Source organism: Staurois parvus, unplaced genomic scaffold, assembly GCF_062004578.1.
Source record: "Staurois parvus isolate SC_StPar_1 unplaced genomic scaffold, SC_StPar_1.0 ptg000264l, whole genome shotgun sequence".
In the NCBI taxonomy this organism is placed as follows: Eukaryota; Metazoa; Chordata; class Amphibia; order Anura; family Ranidae; genus Staurois; species Staurois parvus.
Genome location: NW_028318060.1, coordinates 6,051,001 through 6,063,356, shown reverse-complemented (window position 1 = coordinate 6,063,356; position 12,356 = coordinate 6,051,001). Strand labels below are relative to the sequence as shown.

At 41.4% G+C, this 12,356-nt stretch overlaps 1 protein-coding gene and 1 long non-coding RNA gene across 2 annotated transcripts in view; one reads left to right on the top strand and one right to left on the bottom strand.

Annotated features, from left to right (window-relative positions):
- The window catches only part of LOC149459284 (uncharacterized), a 27,529-nt gene extending 17,485 nt beyond the window's left edge, over positions 1-10,044 (top strand). Inside the window, exon 2 of the long non-coding RNA XR_016313306.1 lies at positions 9,608-10,044. This is a non-coding gene — a long non-coding RNA (uncharacterized LOC149459284). The remainder of the gene's footprint in view (positions 1-9,607) is intronic.
- The window catches only part of SDHAF4 (succinate dehydrogenase complex assembly factor 4), a 24,607-nt gene extending 12,251 nt beyond the window's left edge, over positions 1-12,356 (bottom strand). The window contains exons 1-2 of the mRNA XM_089681339.1: positions 12,202-12,356; positions 4,760-4,912 (exon numbers count right to left, since the gene is read on the bottom strand). Of these exons, the coding sequence (XP_089537465.1) occupies positions 4,760-4,912; positions 12,202-12,280 (232 nt within the window). The 5' untranslated portion in view covers positions 12,281-12,356. The remainder of the gene's footprint in view (positions 1-4,759; positions 4,913-12,201) is intronic.

Below are 12,356 nucleotides of genomic sequence, written 5' to 3'. Positions count from 1 at the left end.
CAGATTTGTGGAGTGCACAACTAATAGTTGTCCTGTGGACAGATTGTCCCACCTGAGCTGTGGATCTCTGCAGCTCCTCCAGAGTTACCATGGGCCTCTTGGCTGCTTCTCTGATTAATGCTCTCCTTGCCCAGCCTGTCAGTTTAGGTGGACGGCCATGTCTTGGTAGATTTGCAGCTGTGCCTTACTCTTTCCATTTTCGGATGATGGATTGAGCAGTGCTCCATGAGATGTTCAAAGCTTGGGATTTTTTTTTTCAATAACCTAACCCTGCTTTAAACTTCTCCGCAACTTTATCCCTGGCCTGTCTGGTGTTTTCCTTGGCATTCACGATGCTGTTTGTTCACTAATGAGGGCTTCACAGAACAGCTGTATTTATACTGAGATTACATTACATAACACATAGGTGGACTCCATTTACGAATTAGGCGACTTCTGAAGGCAATTGGTTCCATTAGATTTTAGTCAGGGGTATCACAATAAAGGGGGCTGGATACAAATGCACACCACGCTTTTCAGATATTTGTAAAAAATTTTGAAAACCATTTATAAATTTTCCTTCCACTTATGTGCCATTTTGTGTTGGTCAATCACAATAAAATACATTTACGTTTTTGTTTGTAACATTAAAAATGTGCACATTTTAAAAGGAGTATGAATACTTTTTCAAGGCACTGTGGAATGCATTAAGGTAAAAACCCTGAGCCTTTACGAACCATAACCACTTTATAAATCTATTAATTTTCATACACATTAAAAGCTAAATTTTTTGCTGCAAAATTACTTAAAACTGCATTTTTTATTTTGCAAGTTATCTGCCCAAGTGTTTATCAAATCTATATTTTCATGAAAAAAAGCACACTAAAAATGGAATATTTTGTTGTGTTTGTGTGTACTAAAATTATTTTTTTCATAACATATTAAAAAATGGGGTTGCATTGCTTTAACAGAAACAACGCTTCAAACCCTTTTCAGTTCATCACACAGGACTTTTTTCTAGGTGTTTGACTGGCTCGCATTACTCCCTGAATATGTCTTGGCCTTTGAAAGCAGAGTCTCTTGACTGGATTACTTCTGTTATGTGCCATTGTGGGCTGGATGACAGCCCACAGTGGATAAGGTGCATATGACAAGCACTTTAACTCCTTATCAAATGTTGTTTAACCAATAAATGTGAGGGGTTTTTTTTTCTACTGCACTTCGATGCACCCTCTGCTGTTCCTTTTTGTCGTTTTAGAGATTCTTCCAGATGTGCCACACATGACCTTTATGAACTCTTTGTTAAGCATCCATTTTAGAGGAGTTACTGTTTGACAACTTGCACCACAATATAGCGTGTTTATCATTTACAATTGTCTCTTTGTAGACAAAGGGTTAAATTACTTATCAGGCTGTGAGCCTTCACCTTAACAAAATCTAATGTGAACTGTGGAAAAACACCATATTTAAGATACTCCTGTTCAAATAGAAATCTTGTTTGCCCCCCACCAGCAAAAGCAAAGTAAAAATCGCAGTACTTTCAGGTATAGGGAGCATGTAAATTACTCTTCTACCTCCCATGTGGGAGAATTAATGCTTGATTATTGACCGCATGGCCAATCATTGTGTGATGAATGTGCACAAGTAGCGAAATTCACACAAACATTTGCAGTTTACATTTCACCATGTACAGTATAGAAAATCTAATCAGAGACTGCACCAAACAAGTTTGCATAAAATAGCCTGATTTGACCTTGGTCTCAATGCTGTTAAAAATAGATGTACTAGAATATTTATTGCACAGTTACCTCACCCTACAGTAAAAGTGCATGTGCAGGAAATGAAAAAATAAACAAATAAAGCACACATTCCAGTGCTTACTTTTTGATAATTACTATCCACCTGCCTTTGCCTGCACACCAGCCAGCTCCCTCCCCCCAAGATTAAGATAAAATGAGAAAAGGCTATAATCTTGGTTTGATTTCTTTGTCCCTACTGAGGAAAGTTTTGTTTCTCAGATTTTAACTGCTATTCATGGAGGATATTTTTCTTCTGGTCTGACACCAGCCACCAGGATAAAACATGAAGGGAAATCTGCCTAATTGCGATGTGGACTGTAATAAATCCTGGATTGTTCTAAACACTTCTTGTTCTAAAATGTTTTTATTACTGTGTGTCCCTGTTGAGGGAATACATTTCACTTCCAGCACTGCCTGCCAACTGTAAAATAGACAAGAAGCAAGGACATTTTCCCTGTTCAGTCAGACAGGAAGTAAAATCCTCAGAACACAGACAGTAATAAAGAGTTAAAGTATTACCAAACCCAAAACAGTAAAATCAGTCTGTATATGCAGTAAAGCATGCTTGTTATACTCACTGTGGAACCTAAGGGGTTAATCTTTCCCATTTCGTAAAAAGGATATTTGATCCTCTCTGCTCTGATTATCCCCTTCTTCTGCTGTCCCCAATATATCTCCTGATAGCACAGATGCTTGGAGGCAAGCTGCACATGCTCAGCTTTGTGTGTATTGCTAGAGTGTTTTTTTCTTGGGAGAGTGCATGTGATCAGCACAAGGCCAATCAGCACTGTCCAGACAGAGGAAAAGAGGTTTCACATCCTCCTAGAGCAAAAAGAAAACTCCTACAAGCTTTAACCAGTGCTCTGTTGAAGTCACAAGACTGCTCTAACTGCTGATGAGAAAAGGTATTTAGCGGTTTATATTTACTAAAATAATTGCACTTTCATGTTCTGTGTACTGTGGGAGACCAGAAGTAGTGAATGCAGGATCCTGGGTTTAGTAACACTTTAACAGAAGTTCTGATGCTTCCAAATTTATCTAGACCTTCAGTATCTACAAGAACAAAAGTGTAATATATTACAGCTTGCCAGCCATTAGATGTGATATGTTTAAGGTCAAGTGCACTTTCTGCAGGTACACAAAAAATAACCTGCTGGTCATGTCAGAATTCCAGTGTTCTTGTACCTTCCTGTGGACTAAACTGAAAAGTTTACCAACTTTATCAGCCATCTTCTGTTAAAGTATAACTAAAGGCAAAAGTTATTTTTAGTTTTGGACAGAGTGATGAGGGATTAGAAAATACCAAATGCCCCGCTGTTTCTGATTTCAGAATTCTGGATCCACATACTTGTTGCAGATCTGTGTCCACGTTAAAGTAATAGGATCAGCACAATCCAGGCAGCTAGCATTTTCAAAAGAAGAGGTTAGTAAGAGCAGCCTACATATTTATCTTACTATAGGATTTCTTTAACTCTGAGCATCATGAGCACCAGTTTTTTTGCTTACGATTCCTGTAAACAACACACATTTTTTTTATGGTTGGTGTATACACAATTTTTTTTTGTTTTGCTTGTAAAAACTTTGGCTAACAACTGGTTTTCTTTTACACTTTAAATACAAATATCACAGTATACATAGAGCAGAAACATAAAAACTGATGCGGAACAAAATGTGGCACACCACTCAGAAATGGAGAAACCATGTTCAATGAAATGCCATGTCTGAGATTTTAATCAAGAACTTTTTTAAGTAGTTTCCTTTTAGATTTGATTTATTGAAATTTTAAAAAATATTGTTAAAGGGAGCTGAAACTGCGGTTATGCTTTTAGTCCTGGTTCACAATAATGGGTTTTTGCAGAAACGCACTACAGTCCATTTAACATGGTTTCCTATGGGACATGTTCACAAATATGCTTTTTGAGCTGCTTTATTTTTGGAAAGGGTCAGGGACTTTTTAAAGCAAAAAGCAGCATTTTTGTTACAATAGAGTTCAATGGAGAAGCTACAGAAACGCATGTTATGCATTTTTGTTCTGCCCAGCAACAAAAAAATTCCACTTTAACAAAAAAAACAAAAAGATAAAAAAAAAAAAACGTGGGAAAAATGCACTGCAGAAAAAGGACAAAAAGCACACTGAATTGGAGAAACAGGCCTTAAAGTGGCAGGCAAAAGCAAACAGGATGTCTGCAGTTTTCAGGCTGGCCATACACTATGCAATTTTCTGTCCAATTTCTGCCCAACTTCTTTTAGATTTACCTTCAACTATGTAGTGCAAGATCCTGCCTAATTGGATCCAGTTGCAAGTGTTGTTAGGTTTGATCTCCTATTATATAGTTTTTGGTAAATCTAAACCAAAAATCTCAAGAAAATTGTATAATGTATGGCCAGCCTTAGCTGGCTGCATGCTTGTTAAAAAGTTAAATTGATGCACCAGGATGACCGCAAAAAAAGTCAACAATGGGAGGACCTATATTTCAGCCTGATACACACGATGACAACATTGGATGAACGATAATTCATTTCTTTGTTTTGGTTTGGGTTTTTTTTTTTTTGCATACTAGCCGAAAATTAAGAGGTTACTAAAAATTCTCGTAAGACAGAATACAACTTCGGAAGTGATGTAATGTATTGCATTGTATTGTAATGTATTCTTTCATTTCCAAGCATGTGCAGTCTTGAGTCACTCAATGTTTTTCATACAAATACTATACTGATCACACGAAAATATTTCCTTCTGTTATCTTACAGGAAAGGTTTTCGTGCTTGTCCCTTTGGATAATTTTGCATGAACTGTCGTGATCGGCTCTCAAAAGCTGTAGAACGAATAGATTATCAGACAATCGCTCTGAAAACATCGTGTTTTTCAGGCTTTATTCTGAAACATGTTTGAAAGCTTCGTGCACTCACTGTACGGCTTAATATTATTCAAACTGTGTTTAGCGTTTGCTCATTTTTTTTTTTATGGACCTCCATTCACTCACTTTCCAATGGTTCTTTCTCCATGTTAGATTTCTCAACTTCGTCAAACCGCCCCTGGGGTGTTTTTGGTTTTTTTAAAGGTGTTTTTTTAGAGTTGTTACTTTCTTGTGAGACACTGCTAGTAGCTCTGACAAAACTCCAGACTGCAGTGTAAGCTGCAAAGGAAAAAGACAAAACTGATTAAAATTTTCATTCATTGGTTTGTTCAAATATATATAGCCAAAAACGGTTTTAGTTCATCTAGTGTAGTATTATACTCTAATGAAGTTAGAGTGCATTCAATGTTCAAATAGAGGATGTGGAGAAGGTTAAATGAAGATTTTATTCAGTAGTGGTTTATTTGATCCAGTAGTACTGCTTATGCATGAATTGTTTACCCCCATCCTTCATAGAAGTTGTAAGGTGCTGTATTGTCCTTATATTGTTAATTCTCACAAACCACTGTGCAACTGTTGAAGGAAAGAAGTTATTCCATGGGGGGGGGGGTATACACACCTTGGCTGCGTTACGTTGAGCAGAATGTTTGTAGACATTCCTACCTGAATCAGAAAACCCACAGTTTCTGCCAAAACCCAAGTTTTGTGAGAAAGCGTGGTTGAGACATGACTCCACTGTCCTAACAACCAAAAATTTTGAGCAGCAGGAGCTGCCTAAATCCTAGAAACTAAGGATACTGAGCCCTTCTTTAAAATACATGGCCTGTACCTTTACATGATGAAGAGCTAGTGTTTTTTTTTTTAGAACACCAGATTACCAACACTATGGTCATGTTAGTACTAACATGCCACTTTGGATTACTACTAAGCCCAAATAAAAATCAGATGGCAATTGTATGATTTGCAAAGCTTTTATTAGGACATTCAAATTCTTATGGAAAAGTTTCCTGACTCTGAAAAAGCAGTTCTCACTGAAAACTATGTTCAGTTTATGCAGCTCATCATTGGTAGATACATATTTATGAATCAGTTCCTATTTTTGAATTCAGCAACCTATAACAATCAGAACTGATTTTCTGAAGCTGTTGTGTGTTACTGCATATAAAATTTAGCCTTGCAGGAAATTTACAAATTTGCATGAATTATATATATATATATATATATATATATATATATACACACATACATATATATATATATACACACACACACACATAAATATCGAGTTTTTTTAAGCTATATCCTTTATCAATTGAAAAAAAATAAATCAATCATTCAGCTTCAGACTATCTTTCTCAGAAGCATTTCCTCAGTCTCCCCTCCCCCCAGTGATCACATATAAATATTGGAACTGTGAGGCATAAGACAGTGGCAGAGGGCTGATTTTTGTCATACATTTATGAACACAGCCAAGAACTGCACCAGGAATTAAATGAGAGCTGTACATCACAAAAAGAAATAAATAAAGCTGCTGCAGCTGCAATACTCACCTTTAATTCAAAGTAGTTCCCCCAGTACTACTTTTCTGCCACTAGATGTCTGGAGTCTCTTGGGCTGACACTGAAGATAGCTGTCAAAACACACAGCTTTCCTGGACTTTCTGAGGGCAGGTAAATACAGCCTTCAGAAGAGTTTCAATGAAAGCAAGTAGTTACCGCATAAGGTACAGAGGCAAAAAATATTAAGGCATCTGAAGTAATACAAAGTAATGTGTCTGGAGTTGGGCTTTAAGAATAAAACCTCTTTATTGAATAAGGCTAATGGTGATTTTCTGTTTTTAAATACCAGCCTACCGGAACTCTTTTCTGAGATCATATTAATAGTTTGTATAGGCTGGGAAACATTTCTGTTGATTAGCAACTGATCATCAAAATTGGTAATCAAATTTAAAGCCACTAAAGGCAGATGCTCTATAATTGCACACCTGTTTCTACTTTTATCTACCAATTGCTCAGAATCAACATGGGAGCCAGACCGACGCACTATACAGCTGTGGTCATCAAGGCACATACTGGGGGGGGGGGGGGGGGGGGTGTTGACAAATCTTGAAACACTGAGAAAAAAGGGCAAATTTCTATATGCACACCTATTTATTGTTCTATAGGCTGAATAAATGAGTGTTGCATGGCATTCGTTAAAATGTGTAGTGACAGGTCCTCTTTATGGAGAGATATGGGGTCCATAAGACCCCTCATTTCTCCTCTACAATGTAAAGCATTAGATAAAAAAAAGCAGTGATCTAGTGCTTAAAAAAAAAAAAAAAAGGCCTCCGGAACCAGAAGTGACATCACTCCAGTCCTCCAAGGGCACAGAGATGAGTGGAGGCCATCTTTCCTTCACTAATCTCTATGCTCAGCGCCGGGATCCTTTGATGGTTTGTCAGGTAATGCTGAGAACTACCACGACGGCAAGGGGCGGGTTTTTTTCGGCACCTGTATCGGCCGATAGGGGTGTTTTCGGCCACCAAAATTTCAGTGCACCCCAACTGTTTACATCCGACTACCTCTGAGACTGTCTAGGTTCAAAAAAAAAAAAAAAGGGGGGGGGGCTTTTTTTTTTTTTTTGTACACAAGCATGATGGATTGGAGGTAAAGGGATGTATGTCCATTTGCATCACAGACCTAATATAGGTCCATTACAAGATATAGGAAAAACCAGAATGGCTGTGGATGTTACAAAACAGACCTTGGTTCAGTTCTACTCCGTTTCAGCAGAAGATCTGTTCATGAATCTCCTGCTGATGGGAACAGATGCCGCTCATCTGAAATGACACTACAAAGCTATGAATTCACTTCCTGGTTGTCTATCACATTGACCGTTTCAACTCCCATCTCATTGGCATACAATTACACAGTGTATCTCCTCTTCAGTCTATGACTGCTGCTGCTAGACTCATCCACTTTTCCAGCTGCTCAGTACCTGCCACCCCTCTCTGCAGATCCCTCCACTGGCTTGACATCACCCAATGATAAATTCAAAATGCTAATAACATACAAAGCCATCCACAGAACCGCCTCCAGCTACATCGCCAACCTCCCCTCAAAAGATTACCCAAACCATCTTCTTCAGTCCTGCCAATACTTCCTGCTCTCTAGGTTCCCTCATCACCTCTTCCTCTGCTCATCATCAGGACTTCTCTATCCTCTGGAACTCCTTACTCCCATCTCCCAGGTATCTCCTACTCTGTCTGCCTTTAGGTGATCTCTGAAAACTCATCTCTTCAGGGAAGCCTAGCTCACTTTTACTTTCTCCATCAGCTCATCCCACAGGTATTACCTTTTGTATCACTTGCCCCTTTTTGCTTTTAAGATAACAATCATGTTATACTTACCTGCTGTGCGCAGTGGTTTTGCAAAGAGCAGCCCCAATCCTGTTCTTGCAGTTTCTGCTAAGTCTCTTATTATATGGGCACTCGTGTGCTTGCTCCCAAGCCACACAATGCAGCTCAGCCCCACCCCCACTCTCTCCTCACTGGCTGTGCTTTACAACAACAGAAGCCAATAGCTACCACTGCTGCCAAGCCTCCTGGGAGAGAAGGCAGTTACAGCACTGGATCAAAATTTGGCTCAGGGGAGTATAAGGGGGACTGGGAGAGAACTGGTCATAGAAGGGTGTTTTTTTTTACCTTATTGCAGAGAATGTTTTGAGGTGGAACTAAACCCTTCGAGTTAACAGTTTCAGAAATCTGTGCAGTGACGTCATGGCGCTGACACTTGGTGCCTTTTATGAACATCAGCCACCCAAGACTAGAGGGCAGGGGTTGACTGCCTGGGGGCCCCATGAGAGGCTCCTTCCAAGGCAAGATGGACGGAACGGGATGGATAGATTAAGCGGGTTCTGGTCCTGGAGAGAGACTGAGAGCTCGGGAAAGAGGACACTTCCCAGACACGTGAGAGAACTCGGGGTGTTACAACAGAAGGGGGCAGAGTTGTGTGTGACTGAAAAGCTGAGAACCAGAGTGAGAGACCACTACTTTCCCATCTGTCCCTCCTCCCTCTACCCCCTTCTGTCTCTACCCCTCCATCCATACCTTAGTTTCTAATAGAAGTTTTTGGCATATTTCAGATTCTCAGTGAAAAATGTGCTCTATCAATAGATGTTCCATGTCTTCTCAGTGTAAAAAAAAAAAAAAAAAAAAGAAAGAAAGTGGGGGTGGGGAATTAGCAACCCTGTCAGGAAGAAGCTGAGTGGGAGCCAAATGGCTGCATGAGCCAATTATACCTCATCTTTACTGTACTATGTAACCAGCAGGTGCTAGCTACAGTCCCCGATGACCACACCCAATCCTTGCCATGGTGTGCTGCATAGGCAGCACTTCTCTGTGGCATTACATCCCGATCACATCAGGTGCAACATGGCATGCAATTTGCAAATCGTATGCCAAGTTGCACCCTATTGTCCGCTATTAGAGCGGTCACATCGGTACAGTTCTGACTTGATCCGAGCTGCACCGATTTCTAAAGTAGTACATGTACTACTTTTGGTGTGATTTGCATACACATCTGCGACAATGTCTTACAAATCGCACCTGAAATCTGTAAGTCACCCATCTTTGAAATCGTGTGACTTCACTGTAAGTCTCACGATTTGAAATTTGGCTTTGATGTGACCGGGGTGTTAGGGTCCAAATTATGATCTTGCACACAAGCCCACTGCTTTTGTAAAACACCCCTAATTGAATCATAAAGACGGCTCCTTCACAGCTGCCAACTTTAAATCTGGAAGTGCCCAGCAGCTTCTAGGGAAAGAAGCCAGGAATTTCCTTACAGGCTATGCTGCGGTAGATTGAAAAGTAACTACCTATTTTAAACTATTTACTGTATACATTTTTTATATGAAGTTATTTTTTTCTCATTTTTTTAATGTATGTTTCTTAATCTATGACAATTAAATCTGTATTGTTTTTCTTTTCAGATTGATTATTTTGTTTTAAAATTCGAAGCCCCATAAAGATGTCCAGATGTTTAAATGTACAAGAGCGTGCCCAGTTAGTGGCACACTACGAAGTTTGGAAATCAGTTGTTCAAGTGCAAAGATGGCGGAGGACCATCAAAGGAAAACATACTTAGATCGATACAAAGACCATCAAGAACTGTCATGCAAAACTCATGGCGACAGGTTTTGCAATGGATGCTCAAAGAAGCGGTCACCCTTCCAATGCCAGTGACCCGGAGGTAGTGAGAACAATTCAAGAAATGCATTCGACAAGCAGCAAAGGAAAGTGGCCTCTTTTCACTGTGTACGAACTGTGCTCAAGAAGAATTTTAAATAAAACTCCATGTTATGTGTGTTCTTATCTTAGTTTTTTTGTAAAAATGATTAAAAAATAAATTAGAAGATTTTTAAAATAAGGAGTTACTTTTCAATCACCCTGTAGAAATGCCAGCTCTATGCAACTGAGCTCCACAGATTTACATTACAGTCCACAGTGTTCCTCCCCCTTGCACTGCAGGGGGAACTCTGTGCTGGGTTATATTAACGCCACCTTCCTGTAAACAGAGAAATATGGTCTTTGCCTTTTCTTACCTATTAACGAAGTCCCGCCCGCCATATAGTAATAGGACGGGCACAAGGTGGTTCTCTCATTCTCATATGACGTCCTCCCATTCTCACCGCGCATGCGCGGCTCAGGGAGCGTGCAGCGATCGGCGGTGCGCTGTGTCCCTCGGACACAGCGGATCACCGATCACGGAAACAGCCGAAGATGTCGGCTTGGTCATGTGATCAGCTGTGTCCAATCACTGCTGATCACATGTAAACCGGGAAATGCCGCTTATTGGCATTTCTCTCCTCTCGAGCGGTCACACTGACCGCTCGAGAGAGAGTTGGTAATCAGCTTTCCGCGGAGGGGACATGTACACTGATCATCAGGGCACTGATGATCAGTGTGCCCTGATGATCAGTGTAGCCCCAGCAGCGCCACATGTCAGTGTCCATGCTCATCAGTGCCTCGTGTCAGTACCCATCAATGCCACATATCAGTGCCCATCTGAGCTGCCTTTCAGTGTCACCCATCAGTGCCAGTCAGTGCTGCCTATCAGTGCCCATCAGTGCCACCTACCAGTGCCACCTATCAGTGTCCATCAGTGCAGCCTATCACTGCCCATCACTGCAGCCTCATTAGTGCATATCAGTGAAGGAGAAAAATCACTTAGTTACAAAATTTTATAACAAAAACTAAGAAACTTATTTTATTTACAAAATTTTCAATGGTTTTTGGTTTATTTAAGAAAAAATCCAGAGATGAATAAATACCACCAAAATAAAACTCGTCACAAAAAAAAAATGATAAAAATTTCATATGGGTACAATGTTGCATGACTGCACAATTTTCATTCAAAGTGCGACAGCGCTGAAAGCTGGAAATTGGCCTGGGCAGGAAGGGGGTATAAGTGCCCTGTAGGCTAGTGGTTAAACACATTGCTAATAACACTAGCTACATGTTTATAACTTAACCACTTGCTGACTGTGCTATAGCTGAATGATGGCTACAGTGTGGTCGCCCAGCTCTGGGAGGGTGTCATCTGACAAGCCTGCTGCTGTGCTCTCTCTGACTGCTGTGTCCTTTAGACACAGCTAATCACATTTCACAGTAAAGGGCCAATCACAACGGCCATTTACCACGTGATCAGCTGTGTCCAATCACAGCTGGTCATGATGTAAACACACTTGCCAGTGATCGGCAGCAATTTCCTCATGCTGTCACAGTGTGAGGAAAGTACAGCTGATAACCAGCAATTATGAAAGGAGACATCTACACTGATAATCAGCCCCCATCCACAACACTGATGATACAGTGCAGCCAGCCCCCATCCACAACGCTGATGATACAGTGCAGCCAGCCCCCATCCACAACGCTGATGATACAGTGCAGCCAGCCCCCATCCACAACGCTGATGATACAGTGCAGCCAGCCCCCATCCACAACGCTGATGATACAGTGCAGCCAGCCCCCATCCACAACGCTGATGATACAGTGCAGCCAGCCCCCATCCACAACGCTGATGATACAGTGCAGCCAGCCCCCATCCACAACGCTGATGATACAGTGCAGCCAGCCCCCATCCACAACACTGATGATACAGTGCAGCCAGCCCCCATCCACAACGCTGATGATACAGTGCAGCCAGCCCCCATCCACAACGCTGATGATACAGTGCAGCCAGCCCCCATCCACAACGCTGATGATACAGTGCAGCCAGCCCCCATCCACAACACTGATGATACAGTGCAGCCAGCCCCCATCCACAACACTGATGATACAGTGCAGCCAGCCCCCATCCACAACGCTGATGATACAGTGCAGCCAGCCCCCAGCTCCCATCCACAACAATGATACAGTGCAGCGTGTAGGAGGAGCAGACACCCTACACAGGCTTCAGTATAACGTCACCCCTTCTCCTTCCAGGCACGTGGGATCTAATACACGGATACAGACAGAATACACCCGGAGAGCAGCACAATAAAAGAAGACTGTCGTGTGGTGTGCGCCCACAGCTTGAACTCACACTGCCAGGGCCGTGCAGCCAAATGCTGGTTTATTACAACCCGGACCCACCGACACGTAGCTCCCCTCACAGCACTCATCCTTCTCCCTCACTGACCTCTACCACCGCTACTTCCTGCTTCTGGGGCCAGCCCACGCTTCCCGCTGATTGGATAG